Source organism: Dendroctonus ponderosae, unplaced genomic scaffold, assembly GCF_020466585.1.
Source record: "Dendroctonus ponderosae isolate FM_Combo_2020 unplaced genomic scaffold, Dpon_F_20191213v2 Dpon_F_20191213_1, whole genome shotgun sequence".
NCBI lineage: Eukaryota > Metazoa > Arthropoda > Insecta > Coleoptera > Curculionidae > Dendroctonus > Dendroctonus ponderosae.
The window spans coordinates 25,370,571-25,396,178 of record NW_026017110.1 but is presented as its reverse complement, the minus strand read 5'-3'; the positions used below and the strand labels follow the sequence as shown (position 1 = coordinate 25,396,178).

The 25,608-nt window shown below is 34.9% G+C and overlaps 3 protein-coding genes and 1 long non-coding RNA gene across 5 annotated transcripts in view; 1 reads left to right on the top strand and 3 right to left on the bottom strand.

Moving 5' to 3' along the window:
* The first annotated feature begins 7,342 nt into the window (after positions 1-7,342).
* Positions 7,343-8,980, top strand: LOC125502658. The gene is made up of 2 exons (XR_007280428.1): positions 7,343-7,743; positions 8,556-8,980. It is a non-coding gene; the product is annotated as an uncharacterized LOC125502658 (long non-coding RNA).
* A 5,338-nt stretch (positions 8,981-14,318) lies between these two features.
* On the bottom strand, positions 14,319-15,609 carry LOC109544297 (replication termination factor 2). The gene has a single exon (XM_019914393.2). It carries the CDS (start codon positions 15,379-15,381, stop codon positions 14,488-14,490), a length of 894 nt encoding a protein of 297 aa, XP_019769952.2. The 5' UTR covers positions 15,382-15,609; the 3' UTR covers positions 14,319-14,487.
* A 674-nt stretch (positions 15,610-16,283) lies between these two features.
* LOC109544315 (DNA repair protein RAD50) lies at positions 16,284-23,017 on the bottom strand. 2 transcript variants are annotated; one of them, XM_048661516.1, is made up of 5 exons: positions 22,438-23,017; positions 20,502-21,363; positions 17,447-19,848; positions 17,061-17,337; positions 16,284-16,833 (listed from the first exon to the last, which is right to left on the bottom strand). In XM_048661516.1, exons 2-5 carry the CDS (start codon positions 21,343-21,345, stop codon positions 16,445-16,447), a joined length of 3,912 nt encoding a protein of 1,303 aa, XP_048517473.1. In that variant the 5' UTR covers positions 21,346-21,363; positions 22,438-23,017; the 3' UTR covers positions 16,284-16,444. The 2 variants fall into 2 exon arrangements, with proteins under 2 accessions (XP_048517473.1, XP_048517472.1); XM_048661515.1 differs by having other exon boundaries at positions 20,502-21,350; positions 22,438-23,016.
* A 516-nt stretch (positions 23,018-23,533) lies between these two features.
* The window catches only part of LOC109544316 (nucleosome assembly protein 1-like 1-A), a gene marked incomplete in the record, with an annotated part of 3,879 nt that continues 1,804 nt past the window's right edge, over positions 23,534-25,608 (bottom strand). The window contains 3 exon segments of the mRNA XM_048661530.1: positions 23,534-24,045; positions 24,110-24,318; positions 24,659-24,820. Coding sequence (XP_048517487.1) covers positions 23,892-24,045; positions 24,110-24,318; positions 24,659-24,820 — 525 coding nt within the window.

The following is a 25,608-nucleotide window of genomic DNA, read 5'->3' as shown; positions in this document are numbered from 1 at the left end:
ATAGCAAGCGGCAGCTTATCAATTTACAATTTTATATAAAACTCTGGTTCAACCATGGTTTTTTCTACTTGAAGACGTCTTACTCTGCAAAATATTTAAACGCTACTTCTTTTTCTAATGATGTATGTATTCGTTCTATGTGGTGGCAACTCTCTATTTTAAATGTGGTTTTATTGGCAATTTGAACTGCAATTTACGACAATTAAGTTTTGCATATCTGTCTCGAAAGGAAGGCAATTTTACCAACGTTACGGAGAACAGTTCGCGTCGTAGTAGCTCTATAATGCCTTTTCCACTTAAATTCGCATAAAACCCTTTTCCTTAGATAAAGAGTTTAATGGGGCAAAAGCATGCCATCAGTCCAATGTGTAGCAAAACGTACTTGTTTAATTAAGTTACATTAAATAGCATTTTTAAGCAGAACGCCAGCTTGATGAGCTTTCGGGTTACTTATGTGAAGTCGTTACATTTTCAAACAGTAAGTTGAAAAACAAGTCAAAATGCCAAAGGATCTAGAAATTGTTTATTGAACTCTCTTATAATCACTTCAAATTTAGGTGAAATTGCATCTGCCGTGCAGATCATGGAGACAGAGCACAATCAATATTCCATTAAAATTTCGCAAATATATTCATAAATAATAATCGGAAAACGCGAAGCATCTCGCTGGCAGTTACCACCGCATCTTGCTCCGTAATTAATTTCTCCAGTTAACGACATTACATACAGTTTCCAATTAAGCATCCGATAGAGAAACCGACGAGCCCATATTCGATCTGACGGGTCATATAAATTCAATAGCCAAAAATACGCGAGTTTTTTTACAAAAGGGTTTGCTTAATTATGCTTTAGAAGCCATTAAAAGCTAATAAATATACGGTTTCCATGTAGATATAAATCAAAAACTCACAGTTGGAATTTTAAATTTTACGTAGGAAAAGTAAATAAATTAGTGAGATGGAAAGTAAGGTTTCAAATTCATTTTGGATTGTTTCTGCTAAGTGTGGATAAATAGAATTTACAACGGCAACCATGCATCCACGCATTAACGCAGATATGGTTGGTTGATATGCGAATTTGTGGTTAGCTTTTTTATTATGTTCTTCAAAAGTTACAATGTATAACATGTCGAACTTGCGTAAAGTTTGCCTTTCTTGTTGAGATGCTAAGTAGGTCCGGTCATCGACAAGCGAAACGTTATAATGTTCTTTATGACAAGTAAGTTGATTCTTGTGGGAAAACAAAGATTAATTTGTCGAAGAAAATTAAAATCTATAAATTCTCATTTTGATGGGGAGAGACATAACCAACATGAAAAATTAAAGAAATTAGCCGAAATTTATCCAAATACTTAGAAAACGGGTCTATAAAAAAATCGAAAGTACTAGCAAAAAATAGATCTGACAAACGCGCTAAATTTTTTGACCTGTACCGCCCTGACATGGATAAGATAGACAGCAGATACGTCACGGGTCCTTTGTTGTTATGGACAAGCAATGAAGTTCCAAGGGTGAAAAGGAGTCAAAAATCACATTTGCGCAAAAAACATCACTGAAAAAACTTATAGTTAAAAAATAATATTTTTAAATAAATATATTGAAAACCGCCATCCGTGATAATTCATTTGGAAAATTTACAAAAAAAACAGCATCTACATAGTACAAAATAATTTTTTTTTAGCAGACCAGAAAATTTTGTGCTTATTTCCCATTATCCCGGTTTTTTGAAGGAGCTTCTTTTGATAAGACATTTTTCAACCGAAACCGTTCCTTTAACAGCATTGAACTCTATTGAACAACTAAACTTTGAAACTGCAAGTTCTTCTCAAATTATTAGGTAGTGACGAATTTACAGTTTTATTAGTAAAAATTTCCGTGTTGCCGTTGAAAAAAATTACGTAAATTTAATGAGAAAAAGTCCTTCGAAGGTTTTACGGGCATTATTTTGTTTATAATTTAACATTTTTGCACTCTGTAGTCGAGCCATTTAATGGACATCAATAACTCGATTTTTGCTTCTTGCCAGTAAAATGGTCAAAATAATAAATTGCGAGTCGAATCACACAGAGAAAAGGCAAGTATGCCAATTAGCAAAACGAAAAAAAAAATTAGACAAAATAAGAACGTGAAAAAAATTAAGAAAACAGAGAAAGGCAAAAGCAAATAATCAACGAAAACAATAGTGCTGTCTCCATCTATTGGTTAATTCATAATGTTTGATTTAAGTGTTGATATTTTGCTTTGCAGCCCGAGGTGTGCAAACAAATAGAAACGCGGGCGGCTTCATTATTTAAATTCCACGAAATTTAATCAAAGCAATAGGAAATCAAACAGACTGTTATTGATTCTTCAACCCTAATAATTCAGTACGCCGTGAGTTTTCCAAGTTTACACAACTGATCCCCTCAAGATGTTCACTTTCCCACAGGGAGTCATAATAATACTCCCGAATGCAAATACTCCTTAAATTCCTGACAGTTAATGAAATTTCCGAACAAGAAGAAGAAGGAGGAATACAAATAATTTAATGGGGCATTAGTTATGGACGGAGGCGGAAGACTGTTGATTCGGAACGACTGGCAAATCCGGAAACCGCTACAAGTGTTAAGCTTCCATTTAGTCTTAGTCTGATTCCATTATCTCTGCGGCCGACCCCTCAAGACTTTACCCCTTTGGCTTTGCGTCTTCGCTTTGGCCCTTTGGGCAGCAACCCCTTTGTCTCGGATTGTTTTCTTTGCGATTTAGAATCCCTTTACTTGCTAATCCTTTCGATTAGTCTGCTTGACCTCATTCCATCAATTCGGGTTAGAGTCGGATTAGATCGTTAAATTATTTCATAGGCAAATAAATAATCAAAAAAAGTTTTGATGAGAATACAATTCAGGTAGATAATGTGGCTAATAGTCAAAAAAGTGCAAAGTGAAAATGGAGGAAAAAGGGCTTGAAAAAACGGGCAGTTTAAGGGCTTGATTAAAGCGAAGCTGATCATGAAGTAAACATTATAAAACCAGATTCCAGCGTGCGATTTCGGCATTTTTCCCATTGTGAAGCGAGGAAAACTGTATTTTGGAGCCAAAATTCTCATTTTTGTTACAAAAGCAAAAGCCTAATTGCATGGAGGAAGCAACGCAAGGATATGAAAAGTGATCCATAAAGCATTTTCGTAAAAAACACAGAAGATGGAAAATTTTTACAAAACCTCAGGAAGCGTTTGAAGAACAACATAGGAGGAAACCACGCCTACTACTTCCAGAAAATAATAATAATCACTGTAATATTTAACTAAAAAGATTCATAGATAGTCGAGGATAAACGAGCTACAACTATAAGTTTTTATTAAATAAATGGAACTTTGGTCTCTGACTGGTTACGGTAGATTTTTCAATACTGGCTAGGCGGTAGCTCTCTATAGAAATTATGTTAATGTGATGTATGAATTTACTTTATAAAGTTTGAAATGGCTTCTATCGGTCTTTACATAGGGGGCGACATGAAATAAAAATTGAAGTTTGACGACAGAAAGCGATTTTCTGTAGTACAGGTTCTCCAGAACGCAATATCGCCATATAATCAAATAATGATTATGTATTAACATTTTAAAAGGCTTTTAAACGGCCTACTACTTTGCTTAAATGACGATTTTTAATGTAGAATCAGTTCCAAAAAAGTGCAAGTGGTTTTTCGGATAAAGTTTTATTAAAAATTGTTTCCCTATTATTTGGAACTTATGAAATTTTGTTTCGTGAGTTTCCAAGACAAATAATGAGGAAAAAATAGAGCCATGTTTTTCTTCAGTTTTTGAACCACCCTGTACATTACCATGCTACTTCAAACCAAAATGTTGTCAATTAATTAAAGGCTGCGATTTTTTTCAAGATTTTATTTTAGCAAAAATCCTTTAATCTTAAAAATTTACGAAATTACAGCATATTTGCTTATGGCCTAAATTATTAATAATTTTCCAACTTACATCATTTCACTTTTTAGTTTTCATTGCTGTGGTTCGGTTGTCGTTTAATTTATTAAGTAAAAAATTCAAATCGTAAGACAATCAGTAAATATGCTGTAATTTTGTTAATTTTTTAACTGAAACATTGATTTAAAAAAGCAAATCAATTAACAAAGTTTTGGCTTCAAGTAAAATGGTAACGCAAAGGGTGTTTATAAAAAATGTTGCTCATAAGAACGTAGCTCGATGGCTTCTTCATTATTTGCCAAGGAAAACGAAGAATCAGCATTTCATACTCTTAAAGTAATCGCATAAAACGTGCAAGATTGTGAACTTTATAAAAAAATCAGATGTTTGCAATTCAGAGTATTTGCAAAGGCGCCGATTATTTTTCGTAAAGTAAAATGTTACTTGAAATTTACACCCATATAGAGCTTTCGCAACCAGACGTTTCGCTTACATTTGCGTCCACTATTCTCAAACGCCATACCGACCAGCCGCCGTCCAAACGCCCCCAAATTCCTGGCTCCCATTGAACTTTAGAGGCAATTTTGCAAATTTATTGTACATTAAGTGCTTATTTCAATGAATTTAATCATCATTCCCAATTATTCTTTTGCATTCGCTCTCAAAATAACGCAAAAACGGAGCACGATAACTTGCTATGCCAAGTCTTACTTATTCATTGTCAGCTTACATCAAAGGGATTTGGAGCAACTTTAAGGATTCGATTCGGCTACCCTTTCGCGAAAACTTTTAATGTGTTTTGAATGCAATTAGGTTTCAAGTTGCAAAAGGAAAACTCCGGTCGAATGTCAAGTCGCCTTTGAGTTCCTGCTGAAATTCCAGTCAGACTTAGCCAGAGAGTTATTTTTTCTTTTGTCAAATAAGTGACCAATTTTAGGCCACACATTTAGTTATTTAATTGGCGATAAAAATTAGTTTTCCAAATTATCTGAAAATTTTTAAAAAATCAGAGATTCCTCGACGTAACCGAAAACTAGACGTAACAGAAAACTCGAAAGAATCTGAAGCAATGAGGACTTTCTGTGGACTGTGGATTTGTAATACTTGAACCAATACACAGGGCAAATCAATTTTTAATTGGAAACGTTAAGAAGATGTACCTAAAAAAATAATTGAATGCAAACACTTTGGGTGTTGAAAGAAGAAATGTGATTCTGTTCGTTTTCTTATAACTCTTCTATTTTTGGAGCAATTTTCTTGAGATTTAGAACCTGGGCAGCGGAAAGCCAAACATTTTTGGCTTTTAAACGGTTAAACAGCAAACTCTTGACATGGTTCTAAAACTTGCAAAATTACATTAGTTAATTTTTTTGCAAATAACTCGAAAACGGTGCAATACACGACGAACGTGTAAGATAAGAGTTTTTCTAAATTGAGTTAGAAATTTAAAAAAAATGATGGACTTTAAAAAAGCCCTGAAATGTAAAAAGGGTCTTGACCTCTCAAAAACTAGCACTCTGTATATACCTGCTATTGCTCAATATAGTAAGTAAGTTAAGACTTGGAAACGTAACGTATTTACGTTCTAAATTTGGCGAAAGTTAGAACCCAATAAAAAGTTTAATTTTAACACCCTGTATCTCGGAAACGTGTTGGTTTGTCGCCTGGTTAATTTTATTGATTAAAACCTGAATCACACGCTGGAATATTTAATTGTAAAAACTTTGCTAATAAGATAATTCTTACCTAGAAAGTGGAAAAATGTTGCCAAAAACCTCTAAGATCCGTCCTCGGACTACCTAGATATTTTTTTATTTTAAAAGTGCAAAGGAAAGCATTTTTTCGACTCCAAATATAAAAATTAAAATAAACCCTCCTAAATAACACTCAAAATCAAATATTTTCCATTTTAAAACAAAAAAATTAAAACAGTTATTGAAACGATTTAGTTTAATGTAGAAAGTAGTTATGTTGAACCCAAAAAATTTATTTAAAATGGTTGAATTTATTTTGATTCACCCTGCTCTGTGTACCGCTCTTCATACGTGAAAGTTTAGTAGCTTTCGAGCAATTTTTAACGATAACTTTCACATAAATGGGAGAATATTCTTAGCCTACGCCCATGCTCATAAATAAGCCGTCCAGGATAAAATACAAGAAAACTTGGAAATATAACTGTAGAGAAATTTTAACTAAAATTAAATTTAAAGTTCGCGGAGCCATACGCTCTCAGGCCACATTCTTAGAGCGGAGGTAAAACAAAGCGGAGCGAGCGGGAGACACATAAAACGCGATATTAGAAGGACGCCTTTTAGATTTATTAATTTAATATTCTTCCCGGGGGAAAATCAGCATAAAACGGATGCGATGTATCGAGTTTCGGGTTGATGCCATATTGGAAGTTCCTTGTTCGAAAGAACTACAAATAAACAATAAAAATTTAAAATGCCGAATAAAGCACGTACACGGAGAAACATTTTTGTTTAACATCAACAAATTCTTTAGAGTCTGCTAAAACCGACATGCCTGATTTCAGCAAGGAAATTGTTTATTGGAATGCACAAAAAGTAACGGAAAAAAGTAGGTGGATTTTTATTTTAAAACGCATATTTTCAGATCGAAGATTACCGAAATTTTATTGAACCAATCAGTTCCCGATTGTTTCGAGCATTTCAACTGGAGGCTTTGAGCCAAAATTAGTGGCTTCAGTTCTTCGTTGTTGTTGTCAAGTCAATCAAACCAAGAAAAGTAATTAAAAGCAACTTGAGTCAAGCATTTACACACTTTTTAGAAAAATATTCAATTTGTTTATTTCAAGTCTCCGTCGCTGAGCTCAAACGGAGACAAGAAAGCTCGTGAAGCACCGGGGGCGGCAGGGAGCCACCACCTTAGCAGCGCTTTCAGCTCAGCTATCGACCCATCTGCACAGGCGGCATCGGTTGCACTTCGTCTTGGACATTCGGCTTGAGAAAAGACAATTTAATTGCCACATTTTTCGAAACATCCAAAATCCTAAAAGCTATTCAAGTCAGTGGTGCAATCCTAGTCAGTGGTGCAACTATTAAGTTTAATCAAACCGATCACACATGAAAATGTCGTTGAAAGCAGAACAGTCCAAGGCATTTAAGTCTGGTCAGTCGGACGGCCAGGAGATCGAGATCAAGCCCTAAAAACCTTCATAACTCAATAATCTGATAGCATTGAGGGAGAGTTATACCAAAATGTCTGGCAAAATGTGGAAAATGTGCTCGATGTAAATATTTTGGTTTTTAATATCCTCAAAATACAATACAAAGAGGAAAACAAAGAGAAATACAATCCAAAATTACAAAAAGTTGCGCAGACATTTTAAACAAAAAATGTTTTATCAAGCTCAATTTCTCATGCTAATCAAGCTGGAAGCCTTCAAAAGTACGCTGATTTTCTTGTCATTTTGTTGCAAAATCAGTCTAATCTAATGGCAGAACGGAGCGACTCTGTGCAATTCGCTCTGTGGAAATTTTGGAAAATCTCAATTTTTCTTCATTTCCGGCGCTCAAATTGTAAAGAATTCAAATGAGAAAAATTTCCTACGCGGTTTTGCGCTTTTTGTCTTTCAGTAGTGCAATTTTAACGAAAAAACGCAATTTTTAAACACGGGCATTTTTTGACGTTTTTTGACAGCCTATGGAGGTTATACCGAAGTGCGGCTACTTTCCATCAACTGGCTGAATATTTATTTGCTGGATTAAAGGGAGCGCTTCGAGTGTTGAGAACATTTTGAGGTCTTCTAGAGGCTTTTAATGATTTTGAGACTATGAGGTAGAGCCAGGAATTGGCATTCTAAAGGTAGGTACAAGATTTCTATAATTTGGCAACTTAGTTAGATTGCAAATTGCATTTTAAGTCCAATGTGAGTTTTTTGAAGGGGATTTTCAAAGCTCCAAGTTGTTTTATTGCTTCAAAGCTTTATTTGCAGTGTCACGTGACAATTACAATCCCACTAAAATACACAATTTTATTTTCGTGACTTCCAGTTTTTCCACATTTTTTCGTGTTTGATTAAAATTCTGCCCAAACATTAAAAAACGTCTGAAAGGTATTTTTTGGCGGCTGAAAATTCTAGTATGGAAAATGAGTAGTTTTGGTCAAATAAATTAAAAACGTTAGTTAAATGCGAAATTTTATGCAATACACGCATGGATGGTAATCGACTAGCCACTTTTGGCTTTGAAAGTCTACAACGTATTCCGTTGTATTGATAGCAGAAAAATCTTTATTCGAAAGATGGATAAACCCTATAGCTCTTTCAGCGCTTTTTACCCAACAATCGTATACAAGAAACATGCATTTAACATTATGGTTTTCTAAGATCAGGCGTTCAAGAAAAACAAACGCTTCTTAAAGTAAATATACAATATAAAATATTATTAATAAACTGTGTTCTTAATATGTGTGGGTATGACGCACCACTTCTTATTAATTTGTGAAATGCTACAACTTATATGAGCAAATAACAGTTCTTCTATGAAACTATAAACTAGCTAACCGTAGCTGTTTTGCCAAATGAATGTAAGTAGATTTTAACGTGGATTCACAATAAAATCCTGCTCGCGATTTTATTTTGGTGACATTTTGTGTATTTCAATGGTTCTGCGCAGAAAATCGTCACACCGAGAGAGCAATCGTAGAAACCGACAATCAAACAGAAAAAAAAGTCGGAGAGCCCGCCAATGGTGTAGAGCAGACGACGTCGCGCGCAATAAGATCCGCAGCAATGCGAGAAACTCCACTGCAGGGCTGAATGTTCCGATTGGTCCGCAGCAAGTTTCTCGTATTGTCATTGGCCCCGGCCCCAAAAACGACACTCCAATCGTACAAAAGTCAAAATTACGGCTGCTCCTGGAAATCCAACCGAATGCGATTCCGTTTCCAGCATTCCCATGAAATTCGTGTGATTCGGCGTCGGAATCTTCTAAAATCAATAAAACAAAGCGACCGAGCCTCCGTTGTTTGCCAACTGGTTCATCTAATATTTATATATAAAATATTTTTATTTTAAGGAAAATAGACGGTTTCAGATGTTGTTGCTTCAATCACATGTATTGGATCGCATAATAATTTCTTGATTTCTCAAGTCTGCAAGAAAATAAATTTATAAGTGTATTTGAACCCAAAATTTTGCCACTTTTGCTTCTACAACGAACATTTTCAAACTCTATGAGGCAAGTGTTACGTTATTGCTTGAAACATGAGTATTTGGCGTCGCGAGAGAGAATTTCTTCTTGATGGTTAGCACGACTGGCTTGCATTTTCGGACGTGCTTCGGTCCAAAGTTCCGTCCAGTTTAAGATTTTGGATCAAATCTTATTTTGCTTCTACACGATGACTGTCAATCTCGATTCAAACACGGGGATGGAAAAATTTGTTATATTCAGAAATACTTAGCTCAATTTTTGGTTTTGATTAGCTGACACCAGTTGTTAGGTAATCTTTTTTGTATTCGTGGCTTTTTTACATTCATTAGTTGCTTGCTATCATATATGTTTATTAATACAGCCGCTAAAGAAGCCAAAGGCCAAAATTAGCTGGACAATGCGTTTCTAAATATAATCGGCGGTTTGAAAATTAATAGAAATATAATCGGTGTTTTAAATTTACTATGTTTTTACACACATTCCAACTAGGACCTTTGCGATGAAACATCGAAAGATTAACTCTAGATCTGTACTCGTTTGAAAGTTTTTTGTTTTGAAAATTGCCCAAATAAGGTAGTTTCCAAAAAAAAATGAAATTTTGGAAATTAGTAGAAAATTAACACGACTCTAATTGGAATGCACTTTTGTACACGTGCTAATTGAGGCTTCTTCTGCAGTTGGAAGTCCCCGTTTGGAAGTTACGATTATTTAGAAAGGTCTGTGACATTGAAACTGTTTTCCATACACAATAAGAAGTTTGGAAAATATTATAAAATCACCGTGTTCACTGAATTCACTATATTTTGGTACATATTCCAATAACTACAATATTTTTGTTTGAGAGTTGTGGATTTTTATATTCAACATTGGCCAATTAAGGTACTTTTCTAGTAATGGAAAGTTTGAAAATTGGTCGAAAATTAACGGGTATTACTTTAAACTGAATACATTTTTGAAAACGTGCCAATTGAGGCTTCGTTTGTAATTTCGCAAAATATAAGATTTATGTTAACCCGCGCTTGAAAGTTCGATTTTTTCTGCAACACTGCGACAGTTTTCTTTGTAAGAAGTTTGAAAAATGCTAGAAAGTCACCCTGTGCTCTGAACTGGTTATATTTTTGCACTAGCTAGCACCTTTTCGATGAGACCGAGTGGTGGACTTTTTATACAATTTTGCCCAATTAAGGTAATTAAAAAAATGCAGCTTTAGAAATTTAAACCCTAAATCTGTACAAGTTTAGAACTTGTCAATCTATTTTCATGTTCAAAATTTCTGAATTAATGGAAACTTATTGAAAATTCGCGGATCCTCTAAATATTAACTGAACTTTTGTACACAAACCAGTAAAGCCTTTTTCTATAACAATGAAGCCTTCTACTACAATTCGATGAGCGTTTGAAATTTTTTAACTCCGGCCTTCACTGAGACTTTTCTCAACATATCACGAAGTTAAAAAGAATACAAAATCAAGGCACCCTCTGATTGGATTAGGTTTCCATACACATACCAACTCCGGTTTTTTTTTGGAGAAACTTCCAAAATTTCAACCAAAAGATCCATAATTCGATCGATCTTAAGCCACATACGTTCTAGGAAAACCCCTAGAATAAATTCACCGTATGCTTTGCCAGTTTTCCACCGTGTATACGTAAAGTCACTTAGCATAGTGTGAAAGAAAGCGTTTCATTTTATTGACGTTTTTATGAGATATTATAATTCAGCGAGGAGTTCGGCTAGGAAAAGGTGGGGCGCGACCGCAGGGCGTGGGGGGCCTATGGGAGGAACCGAACTGGAAGCGGAATATCAATAGTATGATCGCAATTGCGACGCCGAAGCCGAAATGTTTCCTGGATATTGAGAAGAAAGAGAAGGAAATGTCGTTGCCGGCTTTTGCCTCAGACTCTCTATTGCGCCTGGAGTGAGCCAAGCTCTTCAACCCACCCCGAAGACAGAAACCATAATTCCCCGATGAAGTTAAAAAGCTGGAAAATGTTATTGGGTTACAACAAAACCGGCAACGCAGCTAATTCTTATATAAACAGTATAAGGGAAGTGCTGCTTGTATAAGGCTTATCCCCACCTGTGTATTTACTCCTTTTCTCCAGTTGCCCCTTCTGGGCAGCCTCAAGAAGTGTGTCAAGTACATTGGTTTGATTTCCCCATCATTACCTCACGTCCATCCCGAAGCAACATTTTCTAGCAAATCAATTTTAAACCAATTTTTGCCTACTTTCTACTTCAACTCCCAACTTTTTCCAGATTTCCCATGAACAGGGCTCTTCAGGTTAAGCGGAGTTTTCCAAATGCGGCGCGTGACGGGCGGCTCCGCATTGATTTATTGTACGTATTTGTGTGTTTCGCGTAAAAAACCTTCTCGCTTTCGGCTCAAGATTGATGCTTTCCATTTGGGATCCGCACGATGCGGATGAGAAGAGCCTGTTTAGTTCGGACGCCATTGATGCCGTTACAACACTCATTTCCTGCTTGATCCGAACTCTGCAAAACTCCTTATGGCTATCTATCCTGCAAAAAATCATTTGAATTCTCGGGGTCTGAAAATTTGAAAAAACCTCAGCGAAACAAATTTTGAGTTCTAACTGGAAACATATTTACAAAATGCGACGCTCGTCTCAATAATGTTTCTCCTACTGGAAGTTTTATTTGGAGAGTGCAAAACATATTTATCTTCTTAAATATAAAAGCTCTGGGATAGATTGTTTTCAACGTAAAACTAAGCGAAAACAGTTCTATAAAAGATTGACCAGTCACGACAGTTTAGTAAAATAAGGTATAAATATAACATTATAAAGTTCAATCGCACTTGTATTAAATAAATTACAAATTTTCTGGACAGTGTAGCGGGAGCAAAATATGAATAGTCTAGTTAACTACATACAGATTGAATCTGGAGGATTTGGTGGAGCAAAGAAATAATTACTAGATTATTTTGGACAAATTTACGAAAAATCACAGTTATATTTATTTTTACAACACGCTTTTTGCTTTTCTAAGCCACATTAAAATCAAAATTAAACAAGTCATATGTGCCAACTGTGCTGGTAATCATGCTGCCAGTTATAAGAGCTGCGTTATAAGTAAGGAACTACAAAATAAGCGTTTTCCAGCACTAAGAGCGAGGAAGTCGACAAGGACACACAAACTCAAAGATTCAATAGACATTTTGCAAACCCATCACGGTCATTTGCCGGTTTGTTTAATCAAAAACAGCCTACAGAGACCGGCCAAGCCCAAATCATCGAACCACCGCAAGCGAATCAAAACGTAAGCAGTAACAAACTGGAAGTAATGATGGCACAACTATTAGCCCCCAATGCTCAATATGCTTATATGTTTATTGAGCAAATTAAATGTATAAACACAATTTAAAAATAGTCATATGAAACGCTAACGGTCTTTGCCAAAGAATTATCGAATTGAGAAATTATTTAGTTGCAAATAACGTTGATATTTTGCTAGTTTCAGAAACACACTTTACAGCTAAAAATGTTATTCAAATCCCTAACTATTCAATCTACAACACAAACCATCTAGACCATCAAGCCCGTGGTGGCACAGCAATTATCATAAAAAAACAGTATAACTCCTTCTATAACTTATTTAATGAATTCCATAGCACCTTACAAAATGTAACAACTTTTTGAAATTTTTAAATAAAATAATTTATAATTTGAAAACGGTTGATTTCACAGTTCACAGTCACAACACTCATTTTCGGAAACGCAGGAACTTGTTCAAGCTGTTGTAAATTTTTTGAATTACTGAACTAGTCTATTGTTCGCTCAATTTAAATGTTTTTGTAAATAAGTGATCATGCTTGTAAGAGTGCTTTACTTATATAAACAGCATATTTACTTATATAAGCAAACAAATAACATGAGTGAACACTCACATGTTATTTTTTATTTTAATTCAAAAGAAATTCCTGGGTTCCAGTCAATTTTATTGTTAATCATTTAAAATGTTACAAAAACGTTTCGGTGTTTTTCTGATGATGGTGGAGAAAAACACCGAAACGTTTTTGTAACATTTCAAATGATAAACAATAAAATTGACTAAGTTGAAATACAGTCAGGAAAATATACACAGTTATTTTTTATGTTAACATTTTTACTTACTGTCTCAGGATAGATTGTAAACAAATGAAAGGAGTAAAAAAAAATAAAAGACAATACTGTTTTACAAAGAATGCCTGTTTTTAGAGCTCTTACGGGAAACAAACTAAGCATAAAAACTGTCAAAATACAACCTTTCTAGATAAATTAGTGGGAACAATATAATGTTTATTATTTATTAATTTAATTAATAGTGTTAGGAATAATTCGCGAAAGAATGCAATCGAAGATTGAGCAATTCAACTAACGCCTGTTTTTGCGTTTGTAGTGAATAATTTTTGCAGAATTTTGACTCCGTAAAAAAAATAATTTTATCTTGATCTTGCTTGAAACTAGTGCGTTTTTATGCCGTCGTGGACAAGAGCTTCTTCCTGACGTTTTGCAAGCACCACTAGCTTGCATCTTCAGAACTGGTGGCTGCGCTGAGCAAACCCAAAAGCCGAAAAAACTCATCAGTTTCAATAAATCATTCATCGAAAGAGTCAAGTTTTGCCGCCATTGCAAGAAACTAATGAGTTTCCCGGGGTTTTGAGTCGAAGTGAAAATCAATTTATTAATCACGTGTCGCAAGCACGAATGGTTTAGATATCAGGAGTGTTTTGCTCAAAAACTTATTGGCTCAGTCCAATTTCAAGCAAAACACAGCATAAAAATAGGATTTTTCAGATTCAAAGATAGAAAATATGTGATATCGAAAACCGTCATATTTCTGTTATAAAAGTTAATAAAACGGTTGAAAGTAGCGGATAACTAGTTAGGGTATTATTGATATCCTTTTCCATGTTCAAAACTCCTTACCTTCAAAGAGATAGAAGCAAAGACAAAAACGCAAAGTTTTAAGAGCGTTTTATCTCCTTAACGGTTAAAAATATAGCAAACATTGTTAGGACGTTTTCAATAAAGCGCCAATTTCCATGATTTGTTTTTACATTTTGCTTCAAAGGTAGAAGCAAACTGTAGAACTTTAATAGCAATTTTAGCTCGGCGAAACAATTAGATACCACCTGAAAGCGTTTTTGCTGAATTAGTTTTCTTGTTTTCCAAAAACCCCACTAGGAATTAGATGGTCTATTAGGAATAAAACAGATAAAGTGGAATACAATTATAGTATAATTTTTATAGATAATTTCAATGGCCATTCTGTATCTTATTCCTACCTATACATATACAAAATTTTAGAAATTTTACATTTGCTGCTTGAAACCAAACATTTAATAATGTCAAGTCATTAACACAAATAGTTCCGAAAATGGTCAATTAGTTAATTAAAAAATGGGTTGTATGTAACCCAATGAGCCCTAGTCTGCTCCTGTTCAGATTTGTGACTCGTAAATAATGACTTGTACACATCTGAAACACTCCCGTCCTTGGCAATGCTGTAGTCTGAAGTCATTTTGGCAATTTCCTCTGGTTTGGTAACCTTTCCCGACGATATTACGTTCCCAATATTCGAAGTGGTTTCCGTTCTCAGTTTTTTCAATGGAATGGCGCACGGGGCTGCTGGTTTAATGTGCTTGGGGGCACGTTTACCAGCCGTTTCAGTTTCTGTATCACTCGAAACTTCAATTTTCATCTTCTTAAGTTTTTTGTTCAATGCTTGTCTCATGGCCATTCGCGTCTGCATCAAAACTAGATCCTCCTCAGACGAGGGATTTAGTATAACAACATCTTCATGAATAAAAGATTTATTGCACTTGTGGCAAAATTTGATAGCAAGTTCTTTGTAGGCTCTTTCGGAGAATACGCAGCCACAACTCCAGATGGCCACAAACCGGAATTGTCCACTCATTTCCAATTTTAACACAGGGCAAATGTAGGGGGATCCTCGATGGTCCACTGTGCCCTCTTTCTTGTCTTCGTCGCCCTTGAATTCGGGATTTTTGGTTAGTTGCAGGTCCTTAACATCTCTCAGCGATTTAATGTGCTTAAACTCGGCAGGTAACGACCTGCGATCGAGCAACGACTCAATCAAGGCCATTTTATTGTACAATTTACCCAAATGGCACATAACAACTGGCTCTTGGAGCAACTGCTGCGAAATGGCACAACAACGCCACAATGCCACCCTTTCTGCCACTTTGTCCTTTTGCTCGGGCTTTTTCTTCGTTTTCACCAATTCATCTCGACGCGGAATAGTACCACCATCACAACCCATTGTGGAATTATTACTTAAAACACTTGTAAGAGAGCCAAAAACAAAAACACTTTGTAATCTATTCACCCAAACATGTGTATCATAGATATGTATCGAAACGAGATAAACCGAATGGCACAGACTACATACTATTGGTAATTAATGGCATATATGAAGCACAGATAAAGACGAGTATGTGATATGAAGAAGAAGAATAGTATGTAGTCTGTGATGAAGACAAGATGGTTTATATCACTCATCTGTCATGCGTCATACAGTGTGTCACGTGTGGAATGGCGAAGCACCGAATATTTGGCGCACAGATGCGAAACAGCTAGCCATTTTTGAAGCGTATGCTCGGGGTATTTTCGCTGGGCGGCGGGAGAAAAGTTCATTCGAAACACATTTGCATAGCTTTTGTTAAAAGATGCACTGGGAAACAATTGTAGATTTTAAAGGTTCAATTTCAGATCGAAAAACTATGCAATTATTAATCTTGATAAATGGGAATCCCTATTGTCGATTTTTCTGTAATACGAAAATAAGTTTCATATTATATAATTGATTTTGATACATTTCGTTTTCAGGGGGTTTTCACACAATAGTTTGATCTATGCATACACCGAATGGTTTCTATCATAGAAAAAGACGAGTACTCTCTCTCATCTGAAATGGCATCTCTCTCACTCATCTGAAATGGCAGAGCACCGAATATTTACCGCAAAGAAGCGAAGCAACCAGTCGCCATTTTTGTAGCGTGTACTCGGGATATTTTAGCAGGCCTTTAACACTGCAAACTAATCACCCAAAACGGTGTCAGAACTATATTTATTAGTTAGTCTATTCCATAAACCAGACATTAGAATATTCATTAGAGACTTTTCTTGAGAGACCAAACTTGGTTTAACTCAATAAAACAATCGTTCCGGAAAAACAAACATTTATTTCAATGCTACAGATATAGTTTAAAAAACAGATCTCACAGATCAATATATAACTTAAATCTAAACTTAACTTCGTTACTAATAAAAAATAACAAAAACCTCTCCAATTTGGAATAATGTCGATTAAGGATATTTGGAAACTAAAGACTTTGCTTTTGAATTTCGGAAAATCCTTCGAAATTTCGTTGCACCCTATAGTAATGAGACACGCTTTGGTTTCTGGTTAAGGTTTGCAAAAATTCTTCATCGTGAGTAATAATTAACAACTGGAAATTTTTTTGGCCTTCACGTGCTGTAATTATTCTAGACAGGGCTTCGCTTAAGCTGGTTATATTGTCTCTGTCCAAATTTGTTGTAGGTTCATCTAAAGCTAATATGCCACAATTCGCACTAAAAGTCTCAGCTAGTGCCATTCTAATTACGAGGGAAGCCAATACTTTTTGTCCTGCACTGCATCGACCTCTCATTTCTAAATCGGTGCCTTTTTTCACTTGAACCACTTTGTAATTGTAACTTCTCTTCCTCGCACCTAAAATTAAAACAGATTCGAGTACAAAGCAATAAGGAAGACCTGTTTTTCATCATTATTTACTATTATGAAGTTACTGCAACGTATAGTATGTAAATGAAAATATTTACTATTTACTCATATAGAGAGCAGAGACTTTTTGATTAAGCCCTGATTAATTTAAAATTTAAACATTTCTTGAAATGATAAAAACCTCTGAAGCTATTGATTGATAATTAGTTGTTTACCTCCACCTCCTATATCATCAACGGTTTGAATTTCAATATAATCAATGTCATTTCCTCTATAAATATTTCTCCATAATTCTCTAATGGTCATATTGATTTGAACCATTCTCTCTTGATGAAATTTCAATATCGATTTTTCTAATGCTTCAGTGTATACTTCTAAATCAATCACAGCTAACTCTTCAACTCTTAGTTCGTAATATTTTTTCTTATATTCAGTGACGACCTCCCTGTGCTCCTTTTTGTTCAGTTCTGTTGTGTCCTTGTGTATTAAATCCTAAAACAATATTGTCGCTCGAAACAAAGAAGAAAACACAATGATTTACATAACTGTTATTCACAATCGGTGCTTTCCAGACAAAGATAAAACTGCACAATTAACTTGCCTTTAAACTATCTTCTTCTCCAATTTTGCGACTAATCTCAGTTTCTTTTGTGTTTATATTATCCATTATCTTCCTTTGTTCGTCGCAGATAGATTTGCTGTTATGGCTACCAATTTTCATTCTTAATTCTTGCACCTCACTTTTCAATTGCTTGCTTTTCATCCTACTCGCTCTCAACTCTTTATTGTCTTTAAAACTGCGCAGCTTGCTCTCTTGGCTAGCTAGGTCTTCTTTCTTCTTCACGACTGCGTTAATGAGGAGCTTCTTGGTTTGCTCTAACTTCTCAATATCACTCTTGTGACCATCCAAGCTGTTCTTAATAGACTCCAATCTAGCAGAGACATCTCCTTGCTCAAAACCTTGAATGGTCTTTTGAAGCTTCGCGATTTCTTCAATTAATCGACTACACGCGTCAACATTCAGCCTATATTCTTCCAACAGTTTTGAATTATTGAGCACAGTTTCACTGCGCTTACTTTCAGCCTCGCTTAACTCTTTTTTGTATGTAGCAACTTTTTCCGTAACGCTCTTAATTTCTTCTTTCAATTTAGGAATTGATTTCTTATATTCACAAATTTGTTTTTCTAACATTGGTTGCTCTTGAAGTATTTTTTGCATTTCCAATTGTTTTTGAGTCTCCATTTGCAATTGAGTAATCAATTTCCGAATACCTTCCCTTGTTTCGTCAAAAAGATCTCTCTTAGACTTATAATGTACTGTCAAATTTTTTAACTCAGATTTTAATTTATGGAGCTGGGTTTCAGTTTCTTCAAAAGAGCGACTGGAAGGAACAGATATTAAATCTTTCCTCAAGGTTTCAAGTAAATCCTCACTTTTTGTAATTTCTTGACTTAAGCGGTCAATCAACGCAGCATCAGATAATACTTTTCTACATATGCCAACTAAGTTTTCAGGCTCAGTCAAATCATTCTTCAGAGACGCTAACTCCAACTTGAGGTCTTCTAATTTATCTTCATTTTCCTGCAGCTCTTCCTGTAAAAGTGGTATTTTTGCTTCTTCTATTACTTGAATATTTTCGTTAACTTGCTTCAATTGTTGCAATTTATTATAGAACTCCTCTTCTTTTATTAGTTGGGCTTCAGTATCAGCCAACTTTCTTGGTAGGTCTTCAATTTTTGTTTTCAATTTGGTAATAATCTTCGGTACAAGAGATTTTTTTGAAGCAAAACTGGTATCACAAACTGGACAGCAAGGTGCCTCTTGTTCAAATTCGCTTATAAAGTTTGCAAATATTGTTGTAGCTGATCTGTAAGTTCCCTTATTTTTCTGGAGCGTTTCCTTTTTAGTATGCGATTGATTTAAAACTTCGGAATACGGTTTTCCTTCGCAAACCCTTTCAATCTTTTCCTTGTTACGCTTCAGTTCTTCCTGTTGGGCTTCCAACTTCTCTCGTACATTTTTTACTCCTGCTTCTAACGAAGCTATTTTTCGTTCATTAGTTGAGATGCTTTTCGAAAGGGACGTCGCCTTTTGTTCTTCTCTGTTCTGTATTGAAGCTATAGACATTTCAAGTTCATGTGCAAGTACATCTTCTTTAAACAGAATGGCAAAGCTATGTTCATGCTTTTCTTTTAAAGCAGCCACTTCAGCTCTTTTTTCCAATAAAGTCGACGTTTCAGATTCGATTTTTTGATCAGTCCAATAATTTTGTTGAAGTGTTTTATACTCGCGATCAAGCTTAGTTTGGAGCTGTTCCTTTTGAGTAATCTGTTCTTCGAGATCTTCTAACTGGCGACTCGCCTGTCCTTCATCAAATTCGTCCTTTTTTTTAGTGAGATCATCTTCAAACTTCTTCATTTTTTTTGTGGTTGATTCCAATTGAGAATGAGAATGCGATAAACGTCCCAATTTACATTTCGTCTCTCCCAATTTAATATTAGTTTCATTGAGAAGTTTCGATTTCGAAGACGAATTTTCTTCAGCTGCTGCCAATTTAGATCGAATTCTATCAATGTTGGATTGCAGGCGTCCCTCCTTTTCGTCCATGATCTTTTTTTCATTGATCATCATCTTTTCTTTGGTACTATATTTGTTATTTAGTTTATCGATTATGTTATAAACGGACTCAGACTCCTCGCATTCGAGATCAAATTTAACTTTAGCTTTTTGTATTAACTCTTTAAATTCTTCACATCTCTTTGTGTGGTGGACCTTTTCCTGCTTCAGCTGGCCCAATGTAACTTGTTCATCTTGAATAATAATAGTTATTTCCGCGACTTTTGCTTCGATAGCTGACTTTTTGCTTTCGATTTTTAAAATTTCTCTGTTTCCTTCGTCTTTGAAGTTATCAAAGTTTAGTATTTCGTTCTCTAATTCTTCATCGGTACCACTAAATTCTTTTTGAATGTGTTGTGCAAGGGCAGATTGCTGATCCATAACACCTGAAATTGATAGCATAGACAATTTGTTAAATTAAGAAACACTTGGTTCAATTAATGGCAAACTTGTACGTTTTTGTATTTGACTGTTTCTTCTTATACAGGGTAATCCATGATGTGCAAATCTTAATAGGAAGTGTTTAGAAGGTAGTTTTATTGATTTTTTTCGGAAAAAGTGTTTTCAATGATCTCAGTTAAGACTGAAAAAATAATCGTAAATTAAAATATTATACGAACTGTTTACTACTTTATGACACTCCCATTCTTTCGTGTATTATGTTGAACACTATCTAATTTTTTTCAGAATGTAGTTGCAAGAAGTGCAGTCTTAAATATTATTAAAAGAGACAAATCGTAGCGTATTACTCAGATATTTTGAACAGTGTTTTGGTAACTAGACTAGGTGCCAACGGCAACTGGTTAGTTTTTTGAGTAAAAAATAACATTGGATCTCAATTAAAAATCAAATTTTAAATTGCTTCATAGCAATAAAAACATTCTTTAAGTCAACATAAGTATATGAAATAATCCCATTAATACCTCTTATCACGCCTTCCCTTGATGGATCTTATCACCCTGTATAATATAAAATGTTTCAATATTGTCAGATTTTTTTTTATTTCTTAGTTATAGCTGAATTGTTTAAATATACTAACCTTTAAGCCTGGTTTCTAAACCAGTTAATTTAGCATGTGTTTCGGTGATAGAATCTATAATCACATGTACTTCATTCAGCCGTATTCGTAATGGTTTGATCTCATTTCGTTTCTCGTCTATGATTGTTTGAATTCGTTCTAATCTGCTTTCCTCATCGCAGAGTCGATCCCTTAATTTGTCAGTGGTTTGCTTTGCCATCTTTTTCTGTGTAAATTGCTCCTTTAAAAGTTTCACATATACTTTTTTCTCTTTTATAAGTTTTCTCAATTTGTCTACGCATTTATTATATTCCGTAGCTCCAAAAATTTCGTCAAATTTTTCTTTCAGCTTCTTCGCTTCTTCCAATGGCCACGATGAGTTTTCTTGATGGCAAAATATGACATTATTTATAATAGCTTTGGAAACATTGAGTTTTTGAGCGCAGTATAGATCGATATCGGCACATTTTTGCTCAGTTTCCTGAGCCCTTCCTTGATTATCCTTCCATTGCAGGGCATTACTTATGTTTTTAAATCGTAGTTTTCCTGCAGCTAATGTGGTTACTTCCACAAACTTAGCTACTGTAATGGAATCTCCTTTGAAGTCGTTAAATTTGAGTTTTATGGACCCTTTCGTTGAACTTTTACTTGATAATTTAGGGTCATTGACAAATCCTCGGCCACTGTCGCTTCCACTTGGTAAGTCCCCAGTTAACGCATATTTAATGCATTCTATAATAGTGGTTTTACCACATCCATTCTGCCCGAGGAACAAAGTCAATGGGACTGAAAACTTGACTTTTTCTTCATCATTAGGTCCAAAACTTCTAATTCCTCGAATATGAAGTCTATCTAATACGGCCATTTTATCTGTAAAGAATCGCTTATTGATGTTTATTAAAATATATCTATAATCCATTACGATTCTATTAATACTCGTTGGAGTGGTTTATGAATAAGTCAGCATTGGACACTTGAAAACGGTTATGCAAAAAAGTGATAATATTTTTGCAAATGTGCATGCATGTGTTCAAAAACGGTTTAATGAGGAAGGATTTATTCCTAAACACTTCAAGTTTAAAACGCACCTTTTTGATACTATATGTGGTCTAAAATCTCAAACTGAAACCTACAAACATTAAATATAGACGTTTGGGAGCAGAAGTACAGATTTTTTTGGGCTCATGTATTAATGTTTCTTTTACAAATTATGAAAATGCGGAGTATTCTTCCAAGAAAGGTTCGTCATTTCCTTCACTCAGATGCACTTTTTATTCCTTTAGAAATAAACCGCCTTTGGCGACTTAGGGCCGAGTATGTTGAACGTTCGGCATTTTCAAACCTCATGCATTGATTGCTTGATGAATTTCAATTCAAGTAAAAAAACAAGGCGTTTGGGTCACTCGAAAGGATGCTCAGAAGTTCAATGTTTGGTTTTTGCCGATGAATTTACCGAACTTCGATAAAATAAAGGTCAAAAAAACATTGAACTTCTCAACTAATATTTCAATTGGCTAAGCGAAATTTCAAAGCAAACCTTTCACTTGAAGAGCCGGTTGTTTCTCCTGGTCTTCGCGTTTTTCAGCAATTTTGTTTGCAATCAATATGTCTTAATGTTATGATGACATAATTTATAGAATAATAAAATCTAAATGTTTTCTAAGAGGCTTGAAAATGTTGGTAGTCCATGTGCATATGTGCACTTATTGAAGATTCGCCACTAAATAAAACTAAATTAGGAGGAGAGTGCCTAGACAAACAAAAGTATTTTAGGTTTTTCATTGCCTTATTGATCGCAAAGTTTTCATTGGTATATCCAGTAGTTTTGAAGAGGTAATTTGATTCCGTTGCAAGAAGTCAGGTAAAAAATTGATTCTAGCAGAATTAGGCTTTACTTATATATACACTTTTTGGCATACTTAGTGATGTAAATGACAAAACCCATATTCATACTTACAATCAAATGAAGGTGCTCATGTACTTTATACTGTCAGATTATGGCGTTCTTTTTACTTTTCCCTTAAAGTAGTACACTTGAAATAAAGCAAATTGAGCGGAAAAAACGCGGATGGTCCATAAATTTGCAGAAAAAAAACACTCACAAACTTTTGAAAATCATGTCCAAACGACCCGGCATTTACCGTTGAAAATACGGTTCCCCAATGCTGTATATTGTTGAAATCTTGTTTGAAGGACTAACAATCGATGATTCAACACACAAAGCTTGCCTATGATCCACTACATTAGTTTTTGCAAAATTTTTAAACATATTTCAAACCAAACAAAGACAGCTTTCAAACCGCTTAAATGATTGCGGCTATGTTCCACACGTCTTCTTCTTTTGGGCGGTCTGTTTGGAATTATCTGTCATGGATAGAATGGCAAAGCACCGAATATTTGCCGCATAGAATAGAAGTCACAAGCGGCTTCCAGCCGCCATTTTTGTAGCCGGATATTTTAACTGAGCGGGAAAAAAGTTATTTCGAAACATTGGTGTGGAGTTTGCTATAAGGGGCAATAAAAAAATTACCAAAACATATCCCAAAAATCTGGAATCCCTTTGCAGAAAGCACTTCAAAACGGTTTCTTTTCAACCAGTGAGTTACGTACACATTACTCAGCAAATTGCACTCAATGTGTTGAATAATAATTTAGTCAACCAAAGTGAAAAATACGCGAAACTAAAGCCCGTGTCCCATGCATCCGTTTATACGAAAGTGTTTCTATTGGTTGGAGTCATCTGTCAATGCGTCCGCCGCCGTACGAATTGACAGATCTCTAACCAATAGAAACACTTTCGTACACTAATACACGGGCAGAAAGTCTTGCCTCTGACACGGGCATAATTCGTTAAAAATACAATCGAAGATTGAGTAACTCAACTAAGGACGTTCTTCTTGCTCAATCTCAATCAATAAATGATAGATTTTGAACTTTTCGTAACTATTGTTTATTGGCAACGCAAATAAAACGTGAAAAATTATCCAAACTTTAACTCTAGTAGGGTATTAGGTTAAAATTCCAGTGAGGATAAGGAAAATAAAACACGCTTGTAAAAATGCGTACTTTAATTTTCAGAACAGTAATCTCATCTCATTTTACTATGTTTTGAAACATTCATTAATACAGTACAAACGATTTTACTTTTGAAACAAATAAGAAAGTAAAAGAACATTAAACCAGCGGCTTAAAGCTAGTAAAAAAATATTCACTTAACAAATAATTTAGCTTAGTTGACCAAGAGAGTAACGTAGTTGGGGTAGTAGTAAATCACCTGAATTATTTGACTGCGTGAAATTTGGACTAAATGACGGATTTATATTTGCAAAAATTACTAATAGATTAAATACCATGGATCCAGCCGAAGTAAGATTAAAAGATACTGACTCTTGGCCGAGAAGAAATCTTATTTCATTGTTGCTTGCATTCGTGGGGTTTTCCATCAGCATTGGTATCAGAATCGTCTTCTTCTTCATCTTCTTCGTCCTCCTCCTCTTCTTCATAATCTTCATCTTCAATAGCTTCTCCAGTGAAGTACAAAACTGCTCTTGGAATAACACGTTCCCTAAAAAAAAACGTTTTTCCAAGTTAGTAATGGTTAACAGTTTGAGAAGTCAGAAATCATTCACCTGATGTAATGACCAATCTCAAAGTCACTAGTCAACAAATTCCGCAGATCTTCATCAACGTCTTCGTCCTTAGTGCCCTCAGGAATAGTTGGGGGACTGAAGAAGTTGAAGAACGAATCGTTCTGAACGGTTTTAGTCACAACGCGAAGAACGCCGCGGCTCTTATGCTTTTGCTTCTTCTTGATGGTCTTAATAGTTGGATTTTTACCCTTCGGAAGTTTTAATATGCATTAATACTCAATGTAGATACTATCAAATATAAATGTTCTTCATGTATCAATTGTTCCAAGAGTAAACGGAGCAAAGCATACATTCTACCAAGAAGTGATACCTTGTTTTAAAAGTATCAACATCAAGGCAGGTTCGATATGTTTGCACGGGACTCTTCATTTACTTTCCCTGTGTGCATCAGGATGCCTCGCATTAAGAACAAGACCTCTCAAATTTCACAGGTTCTCGCACATTGCATTTAGGAAATATTAACCATAAAAATGTACCTACCAGTTTCATCGACTCATATCAAAATAAAATAAAAAAGTCATTAATTACTTTGTTCCAATTAATAGTACATCCAATGCACTTGAAAATTTCAGGCCCTTCGAAACTAAATGGGTCGTCTTCTTCGGGAACACACTTCATGAAGTATTCCTTAGTTAATACGGTGTCGGTGAAGAATTCATTGGGAGTAAAGTAGAATTCCAATTTAAAGCTCTGAAAAAAACAAATGTCTCAAAGTTTCTTAAGGAAAGAAATAATTGATTAAAGCAACATTTTAGTAAATTTTCTTTTCGATAATTTATCTACCACCGATGATTGTTTGTCTTAAGAGTAAACGGAGCAGAGCATGTATAGCAATCACAAAATCTTATCATAAAAAATATGAAAATTATAACCGTTGACATGTCTGCACGGGTCTCTTAAATTTCTTTTCCTGTGTGCATCAAGATGACTTTGATTAAAAACAAAGCCTCTCAAAAAAACACAGGCTGGTATCTTATCGAAAAATCTCCGAATAAGATATTAATAAATAATGCGGTGTTTTTAAACATTGAAAAATAACGATATGTCTTCATTTCGAGCCTAATTAGATTGCGCAAGAAAATGCCATTGAACCAATTTATAAACATGGATAGCAACGACTAAACTTAAAACATTAGTCATCTAACCAATTTAGAAATAAATTAGATCCGTGTTCACGGCAAAAATGTTTTGCAGGCATAACGGTGTTTTTTTTTCATGAACTTACAATAGATTGCAAATAGCAAAGTCAAAATCGGTAAATTTGATGAACCGATACTACTTAAGTGTACTATAGACATTTTTCCAATAATTAGTGAGCTTGTTTAAAAACTGATATTTAAGATTAATCGGGTTGTGAGAAAATAAAGACAGTCGATAACTTAAGTGAATTAGTAGAAAAAATGCGTTGGAAAACAATGAAAAAAGTCTTGGATGTTTTGCAAAACAAAAAATTAATTGAAAGGGGATACCTGATTGAA